This window comes from Pecten maximus, chromosome 15, assembly GCF_902652985.1.
Source record: "Pecten maximus chromosome 15, xPecMax1.1, whole genome shotgun sequence".
NCBI lineage: Eukaryota > Metazoa > Mollusca > Bivalvia > Pectinida > Pectinidae > Pecten > Pecten maximus.
In genome coordinates this window covers 33,427,670-33,454,266 of record NC_047029.1, presented here as the reverse complement: position 1 = coordinate 33,454,266, position 26,597 = coordinate 33,427,670, and the positions used below count along the sequence as shown (strand labels likewise).

At 34.6% G+C, this 26,597-nt stretch overlaps 2 protein-coding genes across 2 annotated transcripts in view; one reads left to right on the top strand and one right to left on the bottom strand.

The window, feature by feature from the left end:
* LOC117343740 (Werner syndrome ATP-dependent helicase-like) overlaps positions 1 to 18,203 on the bottom strand; it is a 42,261-nt gene extending 24,058 nt beyond the window's left edge. Inside the window, exons 1-14 of the mRNA XM_033906219.1 lie at positions 18,126 to 18,203; positions 16,525 to 16,793; positions 15,800 to 16,090; positions 14,426 to 15,222; positions 13,956 to 14,045; positions 12,616 to 12,709; positions 10,498 to 10,573; positions 9,348 to 9,415; positions 8,510 to 8,618; positions 7,285 to 7,359; positions 3,869 to 3,951; positions 3,412 to 3,518; positions 2,857 to 2,963; positions 2,167 to 2,324 (exon numbers count right to left, since the gene is read on the bottom strand). Of these exons, the coding sequence (XP_033762110.1) occupies positions 2,167 to 2,324; positions 2,857 to 2,963; positions 3,412 to 3,518; positions 3,869 to 3,951; positions 7,285 to 7,359; positions 8,510 to 8,618; positions 9,348 to 9,415; positions 10,498 to 10,573; positions 12,616 to 12,709; positions 13,956 to 14,045; positions 14,426 to 15,222; positions 15,800 to 16,090; positions 16,525 to 16,732 (2,263 nt within the window). The 5' untranslated portion in view covers positions 16,733 to 16,793; positions 18,126 to 18,203. The remainder of the gene's footprint in view (positions 1 to 2,166; positions 2,325 to 2,856; positions 2,964 to 3,411; positions 3,519 to 3,868; positions 3,952 to 7,284; positions 7,360 to 8,509; positions 8,619 to 9,347; positions 9,416 to 10,497; positions 10,574 to 12,615; positions 12,710 to 13,955; positions 14,046 to 14,425; positions 15,223 to 15,799; positions 16,091 to 16,524; positions 16,794 to 18,125) is intronic.
* A 57-nt stretch (positions 18,204 to 18,260) lies between these two features.
* The window catches only part of LOC117343741 (adenylate cyclase type 5-like), a 91,676-nt gene continuing 83,339 nt past the window's right edge, over positions 18,261 to 26,597 (top strand). The window contains exon 1 of the mRNA XM_033906220.1: positions 18,261 to 18,412. The gene's annotated coding sequence lies outside the window, so the exon portion shown is untranslated. The remainder of the gene's footprint in view (positions 18,413 to 26,597) is intronic.

The following is a 26,597-nucleotide window of genomic DNA, read 5'->3' as shown; positions in this document are numbered from 1 at the left end:
CTTTCATACTAAATAATGTCCATTTTTGTACCAACTAGAATTTTTCTGTTTATACAGTATAGGAAATTAATATCATTCTTGTTAAATTTAGTGATATCCCTAAAGAAATACAAGTATTTTGGATATCATACCCAGGTAAAGAAAAGGTTATGCTAAGAGGAAGGATATTTAAATTTGAATTGTTTTATTCAGCAAATGGAAAAGAGGCTTATTGCCAAACTTCAGCAGTAATGAGTGTACTGAGAGGCTTCTGCACTACCTAAGATTTATTAAACAATATTTTACAATGATTTTTTCCATAAAATACAGATAAATCCACAGCCTAACAGCAAGCAAGATTGATTGAAACAAGAGGCCCAGAGTGCCTGTATCGCTCACCTGGATTTCATGAGATATGAAACAAGAATGATGATTAAGCATATTTGTCACTGGTATTGCTATGTCATTATATCATAGGCATTTTATATGGGTATGTGAGGTTTTTATGCCAAAAAATGCATCAATCCATGAAATAGACTTTTGGCACAACCCCATAGGGATGCTACCACACAAATGTGAGTGATATCCATTGCTTAGTTTCAGAAAAGAAGTTGTTTTGACCCCTTTTGACCCCGCCCTCTGCACCCCAAGGGGTCAGTTCCTTCCTTTATAAAATTTTGAATCCCTACCCAAAAGGATGCTTAGCACCAGTCAAATATGAGCTGTTTCAGAGAAGAAGTTGTTTATATCAATTTAGCCAAATTGACCCCTTTTGGCCCCACCCTTCAGCCCCCAGTGGGTCAGCCCCGTCATTTGTACAATTTTGAATCCTTAACCCAAGGGAATGCTACCAGTCAAATAATAGAGATATCCATTACTTAGTTTCAGAGAAAAAGTTGTTTTTATCAATTCTGCCAATATCAATGATAATCTTTAAGGTAAATGTCCCTTTAACCAAGGTACAAATGACTTGAAACAAGTTTGCATTTGTCATTCATGACATTGGCAAAGACAAATACAGTCAAACTTCGATGTTTCGAAGTTCAAGGGACTAACAGAAAAACTTCGAAACAGCGGGACTTCGAATTATTCATGGTTGACAATAGATCGATGTTTTCTTGATAATGACCATATCTGTTAACGTTATATGTCCTCAGTGTCTTCGTGTTGATCGTCGCCTGTCAGGCTCACATCGAAAAGTTTAGTTAATTTATACCTCAAACACAACAAAATAAAAATTCTTTTCATTAATTATACCTAAGCATTTTATTAATTAAACAAAATATGTATCGGTTACAAAACACTTATATCGCGTTAACAGATAAAGCAAAAGAAGTACAATGCACACTTACGTAAGTCGTTAGGCTTTTCTGCTAAAGACACTTGCGTTTACGTTATGTGCATATAAAATACGGAATGCCGATCGGTTGGAGAATGCATGATTGAATGACAAATAATCGATTTACTTGGATATTAATGTATAAGTTTGAAACGTGACACTTTGAATATGAGTGAAGCTATCGCTAATTGTTTGTGTTTAAAATTGGTATGGTTGTTTTTGTTTTACAGTTCCGTAAAATTTACTCACCGACCGCTGATTTCAATGGCGGCGGAGATTATCAGAGACGACTACCGAAATGTTTTACCGGAGTGATTAAATGTCATGGCTTCTAAATACACCTTTTATCTATCAATTTGGTCTGATTATTAATTAACCCCATGATCGGGAGTGACAACACATGCTATCGTTATCCCTATTGTCAGTCAGGGCATTTGGGGGAGAGGTGTGAAATCTTGCCGCAGGGGTCACGACAAACACCTGTCCAGTGGTCAGTACAGGTAAATTTTTTGTTCGAATCATGAGATGTCAATTACCTATAATATCATAGCTAACGGGTCATGAAAAAAGTTCGATACATCGAAAACTTCTATTTATAAAAATTCGAATCATACATAGTTTCGTTAGTAGTGTTATATAGTGAAAAAATTCGGGACCAAGCAAAAAGTTCGATACAGCGAGAAATTTGAATCAATGAAGTTCGAATCATCGAGGTTTGACTGTAACACAAAAAGATGCTAATGTGTTTAAAACATTTTCATCCCCATCATCCCAATCCAACACACACACAAAAACAAAGGTGAAGAAGGAGTCCCCTTGTTAACCCCTACTGCCAAACCAGATCATACCGGACAAGCATTGTGCCACATCCATGGTAGTTCTCTTGGTTGGACAATAGATAATGGTTGGTCCATCAAACTCGTATCGTGAGTCCTTCTTTGTCATCTTGGACCGAATATCCTCCAACTGGCTGGTCTTGGAGCTCACCGAGAAAAACAAGTTGGGTCTGAAACAAACATGTACAGATCTTATGATAAATGACAGTTTTAGTTACACATACATGTTCCTTTATCAGGGTCATACCTGCTGTACTGGTACAAATCTGCAGTACTCATTACGCATGTGGAGTACCAACACAACCAAACCACTTTACATGGTTTGTTTCCTAAGACGTGCCATCTAGATCCAAGATGGTGAAATGCTTCGTTTGTCTTGCAAAATTTGACCCGGAATTGTTATTCATTGAAGAGATTGTATGAATTAGGTAACAATGTTACATGTAAAAGAGGCTTTTATACTTCAGAGTATTATAGCTTTAATGGTTCAAATTTTTGTTATTGAAAGGGTGAATTTTTCCTGAAAATTCTTGAAACAGATCATACTGATTTCATTTTCAAAGTTTGAAAATATCTGGGTTTTTTTTTTTTAATGATTTTTGATCTTTTTGAGACTAGCTTAAAATAACAGCCTATGAATTTAACAACCTTGACAGTATCGATCATTGAAAAGCTCACAGGATAACTAAAGAAAATCCTCACCTGTCAAACCCTGTACAGACCATGAGGGGGTTTCGGAGATTGAGGCTTTTACAGATGTCCCGCCTCACCTCTGGGGTTGCTGTAGCCGTCAATGCCATGATGGGAACCTGGATGTAGGCGAGATATTCAACAGTTAAAATTTGGATAACCATTCAACAATACCGACTCTCCTGCGAGATTTCTTCTCCCTGATTCAATAGTCTAATCTTTAAAAGATTATTTTTTCCGTGTCTTTTTCACTTATTATCGGAAAAGTTTTTTTTTTTTTGTCTAGACTAAACTATTAATATAAGCCAATTTATAATTTCAGTAATACTTACTCTTGGTCTTAATTATATTAGTTTTGTAATTTCAGTAATACAGTGTACTTACTTTTGGTCATGTTTATATAAGTTTTGTAATTCAAGTAATACTTAATTTTGGTCATGTTTATACAAGTTTTGAAATTTCAGTAATAGTTACTTTTGGTCAAGTTTATATAAGTTTTGTAATTTCAATAATACCTACTTTTGGTCTTGTTTATGTAAGTAAATTCGTAATTTCAGTAATACTTACTTTTGGGAATGATTTCCGTATTCGTCCTAGTGATCGGTAAGCTGATCGAAAGTCGTGCCCCCACTGGCTCACACAGTGGGCTTCATCTATAGCAATCAGGTCAATGCCTGTAGGGGTAGAAAATGTAACTATCTGAAGTAACACTGACGATAGATGGTGAGAAAAATCTAGAGAGAAATCTAGAGGTAGGGGGAGTCATAATGGCAGTAAGCAATAAGCTATTTTAGCTGTCTCAAAAAATTAACTCCTGCTCACAAAATAAGCCCCCTTCTACATTTTTGCAGAACCATCAATTTACAATAGTAATCTAAAATTGGTTCAGAAATAAGCTTCTTCTACACCAGGAGAGGGGACTTATTTGAGGATAAATATGGTAGCTAATTAACCTTGAAGTAGAGTATAAAGATGCAGTCAAGTTTCACCATTAATTAACAAAGATGAGAATTGAAAAACATACCGACAGCCTTGTCTAAATTGTGTAAGATATCTGTTGCAGCATCAGCAAACTCTGGTGTGATGTAAACCAGTCGGTACTTCCCCCTATACAGTGTAGTAAAGAGAAATTAGCTAGTTATACTACATCAGCAAACTCTGGTGTGATGTAAACCAGTCGGTACTTCCCCCTATACCGTGTAGTAAAGAGAAATTAGCTAGTTATACTACATCAGCAAACTCTGGTGTGATGTAAACCAGACGGTACTTCCCCCTATACCGTGTAGTAAAGAGAAATAAGCTAGTTATACTACATCAGCAAACTCTGGTGTGATGTAAACCAGTCGGTACTTCCCCCTATACAGTGTAGTAAAGAGAAATTAGCTAGTTATACTACATCAGCAAACTCTGGTGTGATGTAAACCAGACGGTACTTCCCCCTATACAGTGTAGTAAAGAGAAATTAGCTAGTTATACTACATCAGAAAACTCTGGTGTGATGTAAACCAGACGGTACTTCCCCCTATACAGTGTAGTAAAGAGAAATTAGCTAGTTATACTACATCAGCAAACTCTGGTGTGATGTAAACCAGACGGTACTTCCCCCTATACCGTGTAGTAAAGAGAAATTAGCTAGTTATACTACATCAGCAAACTCTGGTGTGATGTAAACAAGTCGGTACTTCCCCCTATACCGTGTAGTAAAGAGAAATTAGCTAGTTATACTACATCAGCAAACTCTGGTGTGATGTAAACAAGTCGGTACTTCCCCCTATACAGTATAGTAAAGAGAAATTAGCTAGTTATACTACATCGGACAGGATGGGTATGGGAAACACTAGCCCCCCCCATTTCATGATGGGGGCATTAAGACACCATTTAATAGATAATTTCAATACTTGCAAAAGAAATGGGTGAGTTGTTTATATTTAAGATAAATTCATTTATTTTAATTCTATTGTAATAATAAAGTTTGTTTTTTTTCTCCAAATTTTTTTTGGGATTATTTTTATTTTTAAAGTTTAATGTCTTTACAAATAGGGTGCCATTTTAGAAAACTCATAATAACATAACTTTGTATTCAGGCAGTGGATCCCACTAAGATAACATCCAAATATTTCATGGTGGGAGCATTAAGAGACCACTTAGGGCTATTCCATTAATTTATCTACCTGACCCCAGGACTCCACAATAAACCACTTCTATCCATGGTTGGATTGCCTTCTTATTACTTCTATTTCTTATTATTTCTATGTAATCTATTAAATAAATTCTACGGGTGGTACCCCTTAATAAGCAAACCTGGAGTCCTGGGGTGGGGTAGATGTTTTACTGGAATAGCCCTTAGATAATTTCAATATTTGTAAAAGAAAAGGGGCGAGTTGTTTATATTCAAGATGAATCTAATTGTAATAATTAAGTTTTTTGTTTTATAATTTAATGTCTTCACAAATTGGGTGGCATTTTATAAAACTTCATAATAACATAACTTTGTATTAAGGCAGTGGATCCGACTAAGATAACATCCAAATATGATATCCTTATTATACCTGTCCTGCCATGAATTACTTTTGTAAGCTATAAATATATCTGTTTTTTACATCTGGACAATCATCACTGACACTAATTAACACTTTGAGGCTGCCAAGCACACCTGTGTGGGGGGAGGTTTTTTCACACCTTTCTATCAGAAAACAATAGAGCTGAAATCAACAAGGACTTGTAGCTGACAACCATATGAGAGAAAGGCTTTAATACAGTCTGCCAGAACTTCTATTTATTAAAGTGTGGTTAGAATTGGAATCAAGAGGTAAGATCTACCGAAATTTTATGGTGAACATTTTTGGCATTTCTTTAAAAAAAAATAATTAAATAATGGAAATGGGTATTCAATTACGATTCATTCCTTTGTTGTATGTATTATATATACTCAACAAAACAGCATGGTGCAGGAAATGTAAATACTATTGTTGTAACTATGCTGTCGAAATGATTTATCTGTGATCTATGTTGTCATAGTTGTGTCCTTGGGCAAGACACAGGGCCCGGCAAAAGCATTCGTCCGCTCGTCCTGACGAGTAGATTTTCCCGACGGACGAGTGGTTTTAATTGTCAACTAGTCCGTCGGACGAGTAGAATTTTTCTATGTTATTTCAGTATTCGTTAATAAAATTGCTTAAAATTTGATGCATTGTTAGTTATGTATTCTTTTTTGTGCCATTATTACGAAAAATAGTAAAATTTCTGCATGATAGCAGGTAAGTAGGTCTATCTACGTCTGTAAATCGGAAGTCATGTACGATGACCGATAACCTCCGAGTGTTCCGGGTGACATGTTAGTATAATGGGTGTTGTCCGAGGATGTCTGCATAAAAATGGCTCAACGAAAATTGGATGGTTATTTTTTTTGTCAGTCAACCTGAAAAACAGGATGGCAGTTGTGTTGACACGACTGATTCAAATGAAAACGGTAACCCTTATGATTTCTGACAAATAACTGATTAAGTCACAGCTATATTTTATACTGGTTCATCGAAAACTTTCTCACAATTTCTCGCGTAATGTGACCTATTTCCCGATGTTTACACTCGCTACATTCCTGTATTAGTTGAATAATCATTCTTTCTATCGATGGATTAAAACTTTAGTGACGTAATGAACATTATAAGATCAGGCGTAAATGTATTGAATACAATTGGTAAACAGGCATGTGAAAAATGAGAATGTTGTATAGCAGATAATTCTGAAATTTTCTGGACAAGTGAATTCTTTGTTTGGACAAGTACTTTTATTCAGGCAACTCGTCCGATAGACGAGTGCTTTTGAAAGTTTTTCCTGGGCCCTGAAGACATTTCACCATCATTGCTATGGATGGCATACAACAGGCCTCCTGTATATTGTTAAGTAAGGTAGTCACCAACTACTACAAGGAGATCCTGCATCAAAGTTACCCGGCTGGTCAAGGGGTGATTAACCCAGCAAACAAACACCCAAATAATTGAAGGTTTGTTTATACAAAAGCTGCTGACTCCACTTAACTTTCAGGTCATCTGCATGACAAGCATTTTCTACGCCACACAACAAAATGGTTACAGATCGCTATGAGAGCAAGGAAACAAATGTTTTCATCAGAAAATCAGATATCTAGTGTTATAGATGTATCATGTTTATTGAAAGTTACATTACAACACCTAGTGAACTAAAATTCAAGTACTGAAGCATATTAAATGCTGTTATATGTTCAGGTTTAAATCATGATGATTATGACAACCATTTGTGACGTTCCTATTTCTAAAACCAATCTGGTCAAGTAATCACTGGGTCTAAGCAGAATCCATTGTAACCATGGAGACCTTTACTGGGTCTAAGCAGAATCCACTGTAACCATGGAGACCTTTACTGGGTCTAAGCAAAATCCACTGTAACCATGAAGATCTTTACCTCATCATTTCAGTCTTTATCTGTGTCATGTTCTGTTGAGCTGATCCTAGGAAACAGGCTTCAATGTTGGCCACTCTAGAATATCAAAAAAATATAATTAATCCTTAATGTGGTCCATAGAAATTTTACTTTAAACTATTATTTTTACAGAACAAAAGAATTAATAATCATTGATAAGATTAGGAAAGTATAAATAAGTTAATACAAGAAAATGTCTAAGACATTAGTGCCCCCACTGCCACTTGACACCCGGAAATAAAGTTTGGTGAGGATTGCATCAGCAGCGGTTTCCGAGATTTGATAGTTCATTGTATTGGACGGGATGGGACGGAAGAGACAGGATGGAATGGGGTGGACATGGGTAAAATTAGATTGCTTAATAGCACATTGGGGAATTCAGAACTGAAGGATCACTGTATCCTAGATTTTATATACAGACTATAGTTGGTGAGATGAAACCTAGCAATGGCTGGAGTTTTTGGATTATTTTAACGTCCTTTTAACAGCTGGGGTCATTTAAGGACATGTCAGGTTTTGGAGTGGTGGAGTACCCAGAGAAAAACCACCACCATTAAATGCAAACCAGTTGTGAGGCAATCAGGCCAGGTAAATGTTAATCTATCTATTTTAAGGTATATCTATATAGAATTTCTAAAAATTAGATATTGTATGTAAGTTTATATGGTAGATTGGGCTATTCAATTGATAAAAGAGGTACCTTGATGCTTTTGTGCAATTTTCAGTCTCATACGAAATCCTAACTTGTGCAAAATATCCAATTAAATACAAGCACTTTCTATATTGTCCTATTACTTTAGCCTGAAATTATCAAATCTGATAAACAAAATTTTGATGTTAAACACAAATTTTTGAATGCACACATTTTTTATACAAATAACTTACATTCCAAACATTGAATCCAAAATTTTCTCCCCACAACAAATTGTTAGGTTTGGCCACCAGACCCTAGTTTTTTGTTAAGAATCGCTAATTCTAATAATAGATTATCTCCCCTTAGTTTGAAACTAGAATCTGATATATCCTAGAGACCAAAATCACAAAGCCCAATTTTATTTATAATTTTGATATTCTATAAATTGTTATTTAGTACGACATTGAAAATTATTTTCTAAAGACATGTATTAATAAAATTTTATAAACAAATGCCAATGATATACTTTTATTTAATTTAATACTTGTATTTTCATATCGTTCAGAAACATACTTGAGTCCCAAAACCTGGTCCTGCATGAGAGATATCAGCGGTGAGATGACTACTGTTGTTTTGCCAGTAAACAGAGGAGGGTACTGATAGCAAAGGCTCTTACCATGACCTGTGTAAACAAAATATATCATCAAAATTCAAATTAATACAATGTTACTGTTTAAACAAACGTCTGTGTATAGAAGCTATTAAAATGATTTTTTGAACATGAATCACAGCATTATTTGTAAATTTGTACAAGAGATAAAAGAGGGATCTTGGTTTTGTGTAAGCCTGATCATTTCTATATTTTAATTATTTGATAACAAGCAGAACCTACTTTAATATGAAATCTAAGAGAGACCTAAGAAGAAATTACTGTGAATTAGAAATAGCATTATTAAACTTTAACTTTCAGCCATTTTGTTTCCTGGATCTGATTAAATATCAAATGGGCACAACTAAGGGTGAAGGGGAATTTTCATATGAAGTTTGAGAAAAATCCTTCCAATACTTCTAAAGATATAGTGATAACAGACTTCAACTATTAAAATCATGGCTGGCTGCCTAGCGGCCATTCTGTTTTTTTTGGATAAGACTGAAAAATTAAAAGGACACTACTAGAGGAAAAGGGTAACCAACATATGAAGTTTAAGAAAATTTCTTGCAGTACTTCTCAAGAAATAGCAATAACAATATTCAAATGTCAAAGACAAAGATGGCTTCAATTTTCTTTGTTTTCTGGATCGGACATGAAATCAAATCTTGGGTAATCTACCTGTAAAATTTGAAAAAATTCTCCTGTTACGTTGTTATCAATTGCTATTGTTATACCAGAACAGCCTTTATTGTCTGTTACCTGTAGCCATGATTACACAAGTGTCACGACGATCATTGAGGACGGAATCTATTATCTTCCACTGCATTCTGTAAATAAATTTCTGAATCAATACTTACTAGTTCACTAACATATTCAGAACATAGAAAATGACTTAAGTATTCAAGGATTTAAGCTTAAAGCAATATGCTGGTCTCATTTTCATAACAAGTTCATTCCAAGGACCTATATTAATTTGAATAAAAATGATACTAGTAAATATATAATTTTGCACAAATCAGATCTGATTCTATTGACAGGTTCATTCATTCAACTGACAAACTTCCTGAACCCCCTTGATTCTCATTTTTAGTCTGGTGATGAAAAAGGTGCTATTAATTTCAGACAAGTTTGACTTTCAGGGGTTGTGAGTCCAGGTCAAGGTCACCTCAGACAATTCGACTTTCAGGGGTTGCTAAGTCTAGGTCAAGGTCACCTCAGACAAATTTGACTTTCAGGGGTTGCTGAGTCCAGGTCAAGGTCACCTCAGACAAGTTTGACTTTCAGGGGTTGTGAGTCCAGGTCAAGGTCACCTCAGACAAGTTTGACTTTCTGGGGTTGTGAGTCCAGGTCAAGGTCACCTCAGACAAATTTGACTTTCAGGGGTTGTGAGTCCAGGTCAAGGTCACCTCAGACAATTTGACTTTCAGGGGTTGTGAGTCCAGGTCAAGGTCACCTCAGACAATTTGACTTTCAGGGGTTGTGAGTCCAGGTCAAGGTCACCTCAGACAAGTTTGACTTTCAGGGGTTGTGAGTCCAGGTCAAGGTCACCTCAGACAAGTTTGACTTTCAGGGGTTGTGAGTCCAGGTCAAGGTCACCCCAGACAATTTGACTTTCAGGGGTTGTGAGTCCAGGCCAAGGTCACCATTACTTTGTTAAGAAAATCCTTGTCAGTACTCTAGCGGCTTCATTTCTTGAGGGATTTGACCTTACTTCAGACAATGATAAAGATTATTATATCTCAGACACGTTTCATTTTCAGGGTTGTTTGGTCGATGTCGCTTACTATGTTAAGAAAATCCTTGTCAGTACTCTAGCAGCTTCATTTCTTGTGGGATTTTGACCAAACTTCAGACAATGATAAAGACTAGACTGAACTGAACATAGTAATAGCCTTTTTTAATTACTTACGGTCTGAATTTGGAATAACCAAAGTACTGCTTCAAAGTTACGAGATATTTCTTGTCGGCGGGTTGATTCTCAGAATCTATATGGAAAAAGAAGTCTTTATGATTATTAATGCAGTTTTTTTTATAAAGATATAAACAACAGATACAGCTTAATTTCATGAACAAAATAATAAAGCTACATATTCATCAACAAAAGTGTTATCTTTCAAATGACTGAACGTCCATTTTGATGGTGAACTATCACTATCCACAAGATTATGACCTCACAATAGAAACAGCCCTGAGTGACATTACACTCTATATAGCTAACTGTCCAGATTATACTACTTTCTGGTTACAAGGTAGACTATGTATATACAGTGGAACTTCGTTAACTCGAACTCGGAAAACTCGAATACCCCGCTTAACTTGAAGTACTTTGTCAGTCCCGGCTGAATTATCTCTTTATCCTAGTAAAAAAAACTCGGAAAACTTGAATTCGGAAAACTCGAAAAACTTGGATAATATGAAGTGAAAATTTGGTCCCAACAATAAAAATCCTACTTTAAATGATCGAATAACTCGAAGTTTCATGTTTGTGTCCAACAACGATCGGATATAAACGCCGACATTTTTTCAACATCAAAATTCTGTTTGTATCGGCACTACAATTCTACCGATTATTATATGCGATTATAAGTGTTTCATAAATTCATGAAAGAAATTGTCGGTGGAATCTTAAAACAATAACTATCGGTGATAAAAAGTACTGTTTTACTTACATCATAATTTCCTAAGACGGTCGGCGATATTAGTACACACGATAGTCAACAACTCATCTACCCGCTCGCTCAAGCGGAACTAATATCTGACACACCGGTAGATCTACTCGGCTGATGTTTTTACAGGTCTAGAAATGAAACAGTCACTGGTGCCTATTAAATCTGTAAACTGCTGAAACAATAGCGTAATTAATGCCGATGTGTTCAGAGTACGACTGTAACTGTCAGTGCTGTCTATTAAATCGGATAAAACGCCTACTCAGTAACAGTAACATTTTATACGCACATGCGCAGTACCAACTTCCTGTGCTAATACACATGGAAATGGCGTGGCTGTCGGTAAAACGTAAGTTGGACGATCAAACAGTATTTTATATGTCCAATATAAGGTAATGGTTCTGTTATCTTTTACATATAATATGTGTTAAATTTAAACGGTTATTTGATATAACATTAATAAATTGTTATTCGGTTGAATTCCATTTTTTATGAACATCAGGTCGTTAGTGAAGTGACTAAGTGAAAGAAACTTTATCAGGACTGTATATCGGCAAAACTACACCAAACTACGAATGACAGAACGAAATATTACATATACATTTACATGTATTGACCAGTCTTTACACTGAACTGGTGAGCGACAGAGCGGAGTTATACTGATTATATAATGTTGACAAATATTGACCAAACTTTGCACCAAAAATGATAACTCGCTTAATTCGAACACTCGGATAACTCAAAGTTTTCTCGTGGTCCTGTCGAGTTCGAGTTAACGAAGTTCCACTGTATATATATATATAAATGGCAGTGCCATTTTAATAGTTTGTTATCATTCATGTAGCTAATACAAAGAATGTGTGATGACCAACATAAAATGCAATTTATAATAAAATCATATTTTCAAGGCTTCTAATTTCATGGTTTTCACAAAGTATGAATTTGAGTATATTTGCTTTAGTAGATAGATATCATCCACAAAGTACATTAAAACAATTCATATTCAACAGTAATATCTTTTACATTTTACTAAGTCGTAGACGCATGATTTTGTGGATAAGAGCACCCACAAAATCAATGAAAATAAAATCATCACAAAATAGTTTCTGAAAATAAAACCATCACAACAATTAATGATTTTACAGTACAGTTTTTTTGTCATATCAAAGTTCCAATTGAGTTTTAATAGCTAACTTTGTTAGCATCATACCTATAAACTGGAACATATAGCTTAACAGGAAAACCTTTACCAACAAGTCTTACAAGAAGTATTATAATTAACAAACGTATAATCATTATGCATTAATCTTGCAATTTTTAAATACTCTAAAATCAGATTAAAATTTTGTGATTTAACCGACCGTCCTCATCCTCTTCATCGACTTGGTCTGCTTGTCCACTCAAGTCACTGCCAGAATTCTCAAGAGCAAAACTTTTCTCAGCCTCGTCCAATTGCTGCGATAAAAAAATATACACATGGACTGCTGCAAATAGATGCAATGTTCCCAACATTTTCCCCCCTAGTTAATTTGATAAATCGTCATGTGGGTGAAATATGGAAATTTCTGTAAGATGTAAGCGAGAAATTGGGAATTTTTTATTTTTTATATTGGAAACTGGAAAAAAAAACTTCCAAGCACAATATTTTCAGCAATTTAAAAAAAAATTGTGGATTATATGTACCAGTATGTTTGAAATCAAATGTATAACATTTTTCCAATATGAACAAAAAATATGTAGTCTTCCAAATTTTAAAGAAATATTACTGGATAAGACACATACCACTAGCATGTCTTGTGTGGGATAAGACACATACTACTAGAATGTCTTGTGTGGGATAAGACATATACTACAAGCGTGGGATAAGACACATACTACTAGCATGTCTTGTGTGGGATAAGACACATACTACTAACATGTCTTGTTTGGGATAAGACACATACTACTAGCATGTCTTGTGTGGGATTAGACACATACTACTAGCATGTCTCGTGTGGAATAAGACACATACTACTAGAATGTCTCATGTGAGATAAGACACATACTACTAGCATGTCTTGTGTAGGATAAGACACATACTACTAACATGTCTTGTGTGGGATAAGACATATACTACAAGCATGTCTTGTGTGGGATAAGACACATACTACTAGCATGTCTGTGTGGGATAATACACATACTACTAGAATGTCTTGTGTGGGATAAGACACATACTACTAGCATGTCTTGTGTGGAATAAGACACATACTACTATCATGGGATAAGACACATACTACTAGCATGTCTTGTTTGGGATAAGACACATACTACTAGAATGTCTTGTGTGGGATAAGACACATACTACTAGCATGTCTTGTGTGGAATAAGACACATACTACTATCATGGGATAAGACACATACTACTAGCATGTCTTGTTTGGGATAAGACACATACTACTAGAATGTCTCGTGTGGGATTAGAAACTACTAGCATGTCTTGTGTAGGATAAGACACATACTACTAGCATGTCTTGTGTGGGATAAGACACATACTACTAGCATGTCATGTGTGGTATAAGATACATACTACTAGCATGTCTTGTGTGGGATAAGACACATACTACGTGCATGTCTCGTGTTGAATAAGACACATACTACTAGCATGTCTTGTGTAGGATAAGACACATACTACCATGTCTTGTGTGGGATAAGATCCACTTACCACTAACAAGTCATCGCTGAAATCATCATCACTGAATTCGTCATCAATATTTCCCCCTTCAGTCACATCTTTGGGTAGATTTGGTGAACCCTGCAAATAACAATTAATGAATTTACAGAAATGGTGATGATAAAAAATAGAGTTATACACTATACTCAACAACAGGTATGTCCTTATCAAATAAATATCTAATCTAGTCACAGTAATGAGGAGGATCATATATCTGTCTGGAAAAGAGACAAGGAGCACAACTCTCAAAGTTTATACCATATTCTGTCCGCAAAAGGGACAGGGGCCCAACTTTTTTACCACCCTGTCAACAGCTGAAATTGAATAACATGTGGGAGGTCTGTCACAAGTAATCTAGTTCAATTAGGACAGTTTCTTGCACAACTTAAACACACACAGCACAGTGCATGATCTCAAATTCTGATAACTGTGATACAAACATTATATCAAAATTTCCTTACCTTTTTTTCAGAGTCTACATGATTGGTAGATTTCTGATCGACTTCAAATATAAACTCATCAAAATTTTCAAGGTCCTCCAGTCCTTCTGATTTAACAACAACTGGTGTTTCTAACAGATCAGGACTTTGATTGTTGATGTCCTCGTCTAAATCAACTGTCTCCGCATCGCTGACCTCTTCTGTCTTGTTGATAGCTAGAGCTTCTAACAGATCCGGACTTTGATTACAAGCATCTTCTTCATTTAGTTGTTCTTCACTCTTAGAGGGTTTGGATGAAGTGTCCAAAGCAAATAAGTCTTCTTCTATTTCAATTTTAATAGAAGCATTCATGTTGCCATTGCTATCCCCATCCTGTTCATCTACAGTTGTATCTGAACAATGAACAAACCACAATGAATTTTGATCATGTGCCGCAGTGGTAACATACTTGTATCCAAGCAGCTGGGGTTTTATTCCCCAATCGGACTTGGAAAAGGTATCAAGTCCTTCTGATTTAACAACAACTGGTGTTTCTAACAGATCAGGACGTTGATTGTTAATGCCCTCGTCTATATCAACTGTCTCCGCATCACTGAGCTCTTCAGGAACATGCTCACCATACACAGATGTCTTGTTGATAGCTAGAGCTTCTAACAGATCCGGACTTTGATTACAAGCATCTTCTTCATTTAGTTGTTCTTCACTCTTAGAGGGTTTGGATGGAGTGTCCAAAGCAAATAAGTCTTCTTCTATTTCAATTTTAATAGAAGCATTCATGTTGCCATTGCTATCCCCATCCTGTTCATCTACAGTTGTATCTGAACAATGAACAAACCACAATGAATTTTGATCATGTGCCGCAGTGGTAACATACTTGTATCCAAGCAGCTGGGGTTTTATTCCCCAATCGGACTTGGAAAAGGTATGAGGTCATCTGCCTGACAAAAGTACATTGAAAGTTTTAAAATGTAACAATCTCTTACTATTAACTGTATTAAAATCTAAACATGATCATTGTTGAACTATGAAATCAAATTATTTTTTCATCGTAACTCATTTGGATTCCACATTACTTGGTATATCAACTTTTGTTTATCAAAAGCTTTCTTAATATATAAACCGAATGTCAGTATTTGGTTTCAGCAGATATATGTATATATATATAACTGTGAAATATGCTACAAATGTACCTCAGTGTGACTTGAAGTATTGCATCTATCCTCAAATAAATCCCTAGTGTTTAAGTTTAGTATCAAATTTTTGGGAAGGCTTATTTGTGAATCTAACGATTCTGCAAAAATTGAGAAGGGTGCTTATTTCTGGGAAGGACTTATTTGCGGATAAATACGGTAATGTGTCAAAAAAGCTGGCTTACAGTTTTGTTTATATATTTACCTAGAGAGGAATAGACCATTTCATCAAAGCTATCAACTATATCTTGGCGCTTAATAAACTGAAGTTTCTGTTTAAGGGAATCAAGAATTTTACACTGCCGTCTATTCTTGGTCTGCTGCTTTTGTCGCCATATGATCAGGGCCATTTTGTTCTGCTGGACTGCCTGTAAAGGGTGGTCACGCTCGATCTGTTCCAACTCATATTGTTTTAATCCAAGCTGTGTTGCCAGCATTTTCCAATCATGGCCTAATTTGGTGGCCACTTCCAAAAGTCCTCTGTCAGACAAAGCACCTGGAAAACAAGACAGTTTTTTGTATAATACAGTTTCTGTTGGTTACTGGGTATATTGCTCCATGGTCATGATTAACCAAGGTCATGATTAGCCAAGGTCATTTTGAGGCAGAATTTCCATGGTGTCTAACCAAACAACCAAACAACAGTATGAAGTATGCTATCCAAAGCAAGCACACAACAACATAGGACAACCTGTAAACTCGGCTTCAAGTTGAATACAAACTACTCCAGGTGGGGATCAAACCAACACCATGGACCTTCTCCTGAATGAATCAGTCCAATGTTTTACCAACTGATAACAAGCTATCACATATATGCATTACATGAGAACAAGCTTGAGAAATCTTAAAATCCCTCAGACTGTTCAGCGATCACCATTGCCTGTTTTAGCGTGGTGGCTTGTCACCCTTAAGTGGCTACACGGAACTTACCTTCATACAATTTGCCGTCCACATCTTGACCAGAGTAATGTAGGAAGTCTAAGGCATCCTGAATGTTCTTTGCTGCGGCCTGTAAACTTTTACAAGCTTTACCTTTATCTTCTATACCCTTTAAAGGTCCCCAGGAGCTGACAGCCTCTAGTTTTCTTACCAAGCCACACAATTTGTCCACATTCTTGGTAAATGAAGAGGAACTCATACCAGCTTTTGATCAAAGACGACATCTATATCTTGACCCCAGTATGTGCTGCATTAAGTTCCTAAAAATATAATGATAACAATTTAATGTTGTACATAAGGGCCAGTTTTTTGTGCAACTTTTAATCGGGCATACTCTTGTTTGATGCTTCATGGATACATAGGCATTTCAGCTGCCTATACTGATCGCTAGCTTTTGCAGCTGCAATTGCAATTGTATCAAGTGCATCAATATATATCTATGTACAGAAGTTAAGCAACATTGAGCGGGTCAGCTCTTTGAAAATGACTGCTAACTCGTACCCCTAGTTCAAGTTTGAGTTGGTGTCACCGGTACCGCTGGGATTTTAACCCATGCCTCAATGATCTGTATATTGCATTGGTGATCATGACACAATCAACACTTAATGTAACAAGACGTTCATGTCACTCGCCGACAAAGTTCAACATTTACCACAAGGTGTTATGTCACTCCCAATTTTATTTTGTTTGTCCAAATGGTGTTGGAGAATTCCACGTTTTCATATATATGGTACGTAGTGCACTCTAGATCTGGCCCTATACCAAACATGTAAACTAAGGCTATAGTCTAGATCTTAACCCAGGCTGTGTGTCCTGAAGGGTGAACCTGTGTGACTGTCACTTGTTATGTATTTTTGTATTTGTGTATAATTATCACTACATTATCTACACAGTAAGGTGACCTTATACTCTCTACACTTTTACATTAGTACATGCAGTTTTTTGACCATTTATTTTCAGTTGGAACTTACATTGGTCTAATATTGTAATTAGAGCATATCTAGGTATGACAGTTAATTATTTAACATTTAAATAGCCCTGTTTCACTCCAGGATCTGATTGTTGGGGTCCAATTGTATAAACTTGCTAGCAATACAATTTCCAAATAGGTCTTATCAGTGTTCAATAGTTCATTTTAATGATTCCTTTTAAATTGACGTTTTTATGTAATGTGTTGATGTTGTGAGATGTTTTGGGGTGTTTTGGGGTAAATCGTTCTGCCGCTATATATAGTCAAATACAAGGAGTCATACACTGTTTAATTCAACTATTTCTAGATATTCTGTGAGTCAAGTCAAAATTCTTTGAGTACAGGACTCGCATGTAGATTTATCGCTAAATAATAACCACGGATAATTGAACATTTATATAGGCTAATAGGCCTAAACATTTTACGAAATTTTAAATTATTAGATGCTGTATGTGTCCAGAGGAATTTCCAATAAACAACTGGTTACAAATGTTTCGACAGATAAGAATGGCAGATGCATAAATTATTACGTCACTTCAATATAATTTCTAGACTTATATACTCTGTCACCCACAAATAATGCAGGAATAGGATCAAAATAAACGTTTAACAGCCAACAAACCATCCATTCCCGCTTCCATTTTGACTGCTTTTCGGAATATTTCTTGACTGTACCATGTGTTTGTGATAGAAGACCATTCGGAAGAGAAAATCACTTCCGGTTATAAAGGTGTGACTGTTGACGAAACGATCGAACGGACACAGGTAATTTACATATGAAAGGTATTTTGGTCTATTGTGACGGCAAGTGGGACGAGAGGCACATTTAAAACATATGCTGAAAGGATATATCACAATGAGCGTACTGACAATCTGTTTCATCTCATGGAAGCAAGTTATAAAATGCAGGTAAGCTGATAAAATCTATGAAATTATCTAGATGGGATTATTCCGATATACAATGTATGTCTGTAGTGTCACCAACAGGTGTTCATTATGAACCTGTTAATTTTCTATACACTGTAAGCGTAAGTCCATGTGCTAATGTAAAAGTCACGAGAAACATACCCGAGTTATGCTATTACCTGGATGATGTTAACCATCCAAAGTACATTTGATTACATTTGTTGTACTTTTGATTACAACATTTGCGTATTTTGGTTATCAAATTGAATCACAAATTAAAGATAATGCTACATGTGTATATGGCAAGATTATTTTAACATCAAGTTACTGCATTTTTTTCATATATACCTGCCAATTAGAAAATAAAAGTAACAACCTGTAAAATGAGTAATTATTATAGATACATTTTCTTTATTTACTTTTACTTAGAGCTAGTGGTCTTCTGATTAATCAAGTTTGTCAAGTATCACTTGAAATGGAGGATTATGATAAATAAAAGAATTAGTTGATTAATTGCCAATAATTGGTATATCATATGTGAGAAAAACTTATATACATTTATAGTTATCACAATCAATCATTTTTTGGGTTGTCACTTTCATATATTATATCTATAAAATACAAGCATCTATATGACTGCAGTAAGCACTATATAGTTATGAAGGATGTAAAAAATGTTTAAAATACCAGAAGATAATTGAAAATCAATAATCTATTGGATATGTGAAACTAATAATCAGGAAATTTCAACCTATTTTCATCATGCACCAGTTTTGAAAATAGACTTATTGCATATGCAATGTATTTGTTTTAAATATTCAAATAGTTCAAATATCTCTTCTCTATGTATATGGATATCTATGTATGTGTATTTATTGATTAATATTTACCCCTACATTGTATCTTCTTTATGTCAAATTAAGTTATATTTTATTTTGGTATAAATCAAAATCATATACATTGAGAGACCATTCAAAGGAAGCTGATAAATAGCCTCAATGGAGATCGATGGTCTCTTAAATTTTTTATTATTTCATGAATGCCAATTATAGTTAATAGTATATATATCAGTAAACAAATTCCAAGCTCATTTGTAAGGAAAACTGTAAAAAAAAAAAAAAAAAAAACATCTTGGTTTTTACATGTATACATGGGTAGTTATATATAGGCTTGTTATTTGGCTTGGGCTTATTGCTGGAAAATACAGTATGAAAAAAAAAATTCATATATTATTCCAATTCAGGTAACCAAGTCGTGTAATATTTATAAGCGTAATTAAAAGAACCAGTTAGTTTTGTTTTATCTGTATAGCCAAAATAACTGTTCATACACATATTGTCTGGTAGGGAGGTGTGTGTCTACATTTCAGGACCCCATTTATTGTTATATTTTAATTTACATTCACAGAAATAACCTATTTGTAGCTGACCTATAGAAATAATGTATTCATACTCATACAATGTCCTTTAATATTTAACACCCTAAGTTGACACTATACTAGGTAGGTGTTGGTCGACACCCACTTTGTTTTCTTACATGAATTAGATTTTGTTACAGTTTGATATTGTTGCATGTTCCCATATGGTAATAAAGGAGCCTAAAACCTTTAATATATATATATGATATCTAGATACTTCTTATTCCTGGAAATGAGGAGTTCCTACTCACACAATCACATTTACCATTGCTTTGTCTAATAACTTTGAAAATCATGCACACTAAACAATTCATTCATATAATATTGGCTTTACAGCTTTAAATTGGTGTTACATATACATATATAATTGTTTTATAACTATACAAAACAATAAATGTGCAGTCAAAGCATCCAATGCTGATTTCAGATACATGTTATTATAATTAATTAAATCACACTGAATGGTTCAACCATATCCTGGCGTTTAACAAAGACAAATGCTGAGATATTAATACAGAACTGGAAAGTAATTATGTACAGGAAAGTACAACATAGCGTATAATACTAACTCCCCGTGTTTAGATAAAGATGCTCCCAATATTAACCACAAATTCAGGCATTAAATATTAAAACTTCTTTATTTAATTCAAATTCCCCACCAGGAACAGGGGGACGGAGTTGGCGGCAGGTGGTTTAATTAGTGTTAATTGTCCCGATGATCGATTTTAATCAATATCTAATCGGAAAGGCCAACAATGCTCAATGATTGAATACGTGAGATGTCAATATCGATGATTGTTTTCAAAACTGGTAGTGCAAGTTCTACTTTCTATTTCACTACATTAAAGATGTAATTTTACTCTTAACTACAACTTCTTCCCAATCATGCTATTTAACTATAATTAATTGCCAAAACAATATATAGGATTATAACTGTTTTGTTATCAATAAAGATTATAATGTTAAAATGGCAGGACAGAAAATAAAGATACAAAACCAATCAGAGTAGTAGTTATATTAATATAAAATCAAAATCAAAATCTGCTTTATTGGAGAAAATATAGGCTTATTCAATCCCTGAGTAACAAAAAAGTAATATTTCTGAAGGATTGTGACGGTAGGCTAACAGATTAATAATGAAAACTAATTGGTTGACACTAACTTATTTTATTGGATTCCCATCACTGTTATGAAGTTATGTTGTTTGTCCGTTCTTCCATATCCTTCCTTACTTCATCTTGTCCATGCTCAATCTCCTAACTACTTGCATTTTGTTATTCATATTTTTTTAATTCCAATAACTCATCAGAAAGAACAGTTGCAATATTATACTTTTAAAAGAAAAAAAAAGAAAAAAAAAATTAGAACAATCTCAAAAATACAAATAAAAGGTTCAGATTTGGTTTCAATACCTTTTTTTTTTTTATCTCAAAGGTGAATTTGATTATGACTGGGTTGTTTTTATTCTCCAGAGGAATTTCACTGTAACAGCTGTTAAAATTTGACCGCAGATATATGTCCATTATGTGACACACAGGTACATTAGACATGTGAAAATCAATATATAAATGGTCACTGGTCATGTCGTTTAATACCTGTTGATATAAGGTGTGAAATGTACATTTCCTGTCATATCTAGGATAGCCAAGCCCCCAGATCTGATGTAATTTGGTAAGTACAGCTGTACTTATTGGAAATACTCACGAGGTATGTCAAAATAAGTCTATGTAAGTATTAATGCATTAAAACTGATTTTAAAAATTGCATTTCTTGTTTGAAGGTATATCTAGCCATATTGATAAAACATTTTAACTCTTGAAAGATTTTGTTAAAAATAGTCCAAATATAGACTATAATAGTTTTCTACTTTAATACCTTAATCTAACTATGACTAATTTCAAGTAATTGTATTCTATGATCAATTAATTCCATGCATGGTCAGAGGTAATAATAACTGATGTGAAACTCAGTATTTTACTGTTAAAGTCTTTGCAGTGTTACCTGCAAGTATATTATAATTTGTTTTCTGTGAAATATCAGAAATTACCAACTTAGTGAATGAATGTAGAATGAGGGCCCTCTTGCATGAGGACATATTTGTACAGATCTAAACCCAGGGTCCCAACCCTGGCAGTGATCTCTAGGTTCAAATGTCTGGGCAATACAAATTATTTTGGTAAAAAAAAATCATCATGGGTGATCTAAGTTTTATTTTGACCAATCGAAATGGTGCTTTCTATTCACCAAACTGATTTTTTTGTTCAGATCCAATTGAAAGCATATATGTCTGCATGAGAGTCTAAAATGCAGACAATTAAGGTGTCATGGCTTCTCTTGAATTCTGCTAGGGTTTGTTCATCTTCATGGTAGCAGATGACTGTCAATGAGCAGCAGTTTCCACAAAATGGCTGCTTATTTCCAAACCACTGTTAAAATAGCGTAAGTCACAGTAGTACACATAGTAACTTGGTTCTGTCCTCCGACTCCTCCGAGTAATTGTGACGCCTGGTTGAACTTTAAGTTTTATATAAGTGATAAATTTATCAGGATAAATTTGATGAAGCATGCATTTATTATCTCTACTATTTCAATAATTTGATAAAACAATAAAATGAGACTATGAGTCTCCACTATTGTTAATAAATGTTTCTGTATCTGTTAATGAGTGATGTGTATTAGGTCAGTTTTCTGTATCTGTTAATGAGTGATGTGTATTGGGTCAGTTTTCTGTATCTCTAATGAGTGATGTGTATTGGGTCAGTTTTCTGTATCTCTAATGAGTGATGTGTATTAGGTCAGTTTTCTGTATCTCTAATGAGTGATGTGTATTGGGTCAGTTTTCTGTATATTTATAATGAGTGATGTGTATTGGGTCAGTTTTCTGTATCTAATGAGTGATGTGTATTAGGTCAGTTTTCTGTATCTCTAATGAGTGATGCGTATTAGGTCAGTTTTCTGTATCACTAATGAGTGATGTGTATTGGGTCAGTTTTCTGTATCTCTAATGAGTGATGTGTATTAGGTCAGTTTTCTGTATCTCTAATGAGTGATGTGTATTAGGTCAGTTTTCTGTATCTCTAATGAGTGATGTGTATTGGGTCAGTTTTCTGTATATTTGTAATGAGTGATGTGTATTAGGTCAGTTTTCTGTATCACTAATGAGTGATGTGTATTGGGTCAGTTTTCTGTATCTCTATTGAGTGATGTGTATTAGGTCAGTTTTCTGTATCACTAATGAGTGATGTGTATTAGGTCAGTTTTCTGTATCTCTAATGAGTGATGTGTATTAGGTCAGTTTTCTGTATCTCTAATGAGTGATGTGTATTAGGGTCAGCTTTCTATATCTCTTATGAGTGATGTGTATTGGGTCAGTTTTCTGTATCTCTAATGAGTGATGTGTATTAGGTCAGTTTTCTGTATCTCTAATGAGTGATGTGTATTAGGTCAGTTTTCTGTATCTTAATTAGCGATGTGTATTAGGTCAGTTTTCTGTATCTCTCTAATGAGTGATGTGTATTGGGTCAGTTTTCTGTATCTCTAATGAGTAATGTGTATTAAGTCAGTTTTCTGTATCTGTTAATGAGTGATGTGTATTAGGTCAGTTTTCTGTATCTCTAATGAGTGATGTGTATTAGGTCAGTTTGAGTGATGTGTATTAGGTCAGTTTTCTGTATCTCTAATGAGTGATGTGTATTAGGTCAGTTTTCTGTATATTTATAATGAGTGATGTGTATTAGGTCAGTTTTCTGTATCTCTAATGAGTGATGTGTATTGGGTCAGCTTTCTGTATCTCTAATGAGTGATGTGTATTAGGTCAGTTTTCTGTATCTCTAATGAGTGATGTGTATTAGGTCAGTTTTCTGTATCACTAATTAGTGATGTGTATTGGGTCAGTTTTCTGTATCACTAATGAGTGATGTGTATTAGGTCAGTTTTCTGTATCTCTAATTAGTGATGTGTATTAGGTCAGTTTTCTGTATCTCTAATGAGTGATGTGTATTGGGTCAGTTTTCTGTATCACTAATGAGTGATGTGTATTCGGTCAGTTTTCTGTATCTCTAATGAGTGATGTGTATCGGGTCAGTTTTCTGTATCTCTTAATGAGTGATGTGTATTGGGTCAGTTTTCTGTATATTTATAATGAGTGATGTGTATTGGGTCAGCTTTCTGGTTCAGATTTCTCTTGATTATTGACATGAGCATTAGGATTGACTCAAATAATTGTCACCATCATAAATTAATAAGTATTCTGTCATTACCCCTATAAACACTGGCCTTTAATTGATCCAACTCGTCACACCCCACTGATCTCATTGTTAGTGCCCATCATATTTATCAATTTTCCAATTGTACTGTATATTACCTGCCCTGATGTCTTCATCACGATTCAGTAGAATAGAATTTTACAAGTAAATGCATTAGAGTGAATTTCCCAATTAGAGTGATGTGTGTTAGTCTTGAATAAAGGATTTTTGACCATTTTTAAACAAACATTAATGTTTGGTCATTGCAATCCAGAGTTAGACTGAGAAATATGACCATATTTGGTTACCACATTCCCCACAACTCCACCTACTTCCTGTTTCAATGAAATATGGCTGCTGCCATGGCCTTACGCTTCAAATAATTTTCTTGTTATAATAAAAGACAGATGAGCGATAGCCTATCTGGAACACTAGTTTTTTCTTTCTTTTTCTTTATGTTTTTAATGATTTAGTTCCTTAGATGAAATATCAGGCCAATCCATACGTCCTAACATCTCATAAAAAGATAAAATACTGAATAAATTTCATCAAAGCTGTGTATGATGTGTATGTACTTCTGCCATCTCAGATTCCTGTCCATGACTATACCTAAACAGAGGCCGGCTCTGACTGAAAAAAAAAGTTAAAAATAGACTGGGCATAAATATTTTGTTTCCATATATAGTAATAAGAACAAAGAACTCAAATTTTTCAAAATGGTGTTATATATGCAAACGTGTAAAATAATGTTGATCCAGATTCCTAAACCAGATCATTTTTAGAAAATGTGTAATCTTCTTACCATAGATATACTTATAATGTCGCACCTTATTTTCACCTGGTCCAGGCTGTTGCTATAGTTACTTAGATAAAGGTATTTGCATGATTGGTTAAAACTATAACTGTGTGTGACTGTTAAATATAGAACAGAGTCCTCATGATTGATCAAAATTTATACATTACTTAAAATTGGTATGTGGCTGCAGTTTCAAGAGAGCAAAAACTATTGCATTATCAGGTAATTTGCTCCATAGATGAACTAGATCTCGAGGCTGCTGATAAACATACAGGTTTAGAGTTAGCACCTATTCCACAAAGAGGTTGCTTATTAGCTAAAAGATTTACAGATAACACCTGTTACAAATAGAGGCTGCTGATTAGCAGAAAGGTTTATAGTTAGCACCTGTTACAAATAGAGTCTGTTAATTAGCAGAAAGGTTTGTAGTTAGCACCTGTTGTAAATAGAGTCTGTTAATTAGCAGAAAGGTTTATAGTTAGCACCTGTAACAAATAGAGTCTGTTAATTAGCTGAAAGGTTTATAATTAGCACCTGTTACAAATAGAGTCTGTTAATTAGCAGAAAGGTTTATAGTTAGCACCTGTAACAAATAGAGTCTGTTAATTAGCTGAAAGGTTTGTAGTTAGCACCTGTTACAAATAGAGTCTGTTAATTAGCTGAAAGGTTTGTAGTTAGCACCTGTTACTAATAGAGTCTGTTAATTAGCTGAAAGGTTTGTAGTTAGCACCTGTTACTAATAGAGTCTGTTAATTAGCTGAAAGGTTTAGAGTTAGCACCTGTTACAAATAGAGTCTGTTAATTAGGAGAAAGGTTTAGAGTTAGCACCTGTTATAATTAGTCTGTTAATTAGCTGAAAGGTTTAGAGTTAGCACCTGTTACAAATAGAGTCTGTTAATTAGCTGAAAGTTTTAGAGTTAGCACCTGTTACAAACAGAGTCTGTTAATTAGCAGAAAGGTTTAGAGTTAGCACCTGTTATAATTAGTCTGTTAATTAGCTGAAAGGTTTAGAGTTAGCACCTGTTATAATTAGTCTGTTAATTAGCAGAAAGGTTTAGAGTTAGCACCTGTTACTAATAGAGTCTGTTAATTAGCTGAAAGGTTTAGAGTTAGCACCTGTTACAAATAGAGTCTGTTAATTAGGAGAAAGGTTTAGAGTTAGCACCTGTTATAATTAGTCTGTTAATTAGCAGAAAGGTTTATAGTTAGCACCTGTTACTAATAGAGTCTGTTAATTAGCAGAAAGGTTTGTAGTTAGCACCTGTTACTAATAGAATCTGTTAATTAGCAGAAAGGTTTAGAGTTAGCACCTGTTACAAATAGAGTCTGTTAATTAGCAGAAAGGTTTATAGTTAGTACCTGTTATATATAGAGTCTGTTGATTATCAGTAAGGTTTATAAATGTAGTTAGCACCTCTTACTAATAGAGGCAGCTTATATATTATTTGCAGAATGGTCCGGATATCCAGCATTTTTTTCTATGATTTATTTGATATCCAGGTAAGGCTGATTGTTATTTGAGAAAATATTTCAGAAGAAATATATATTTATTGTGCAGTAATCTGTAATCAAATGTATTGATCCATTATTGCTTTGCGCAACAATGATATGCCCACAAATTAGCATTTATTACACAAGTATTGATCATATATATTGTCTAGTGTGATTGCTCCCAGAATAAAGAGCTTTCAAGTGATATAACAATTAGAGAAGTTAGAGCAATGGTATCGA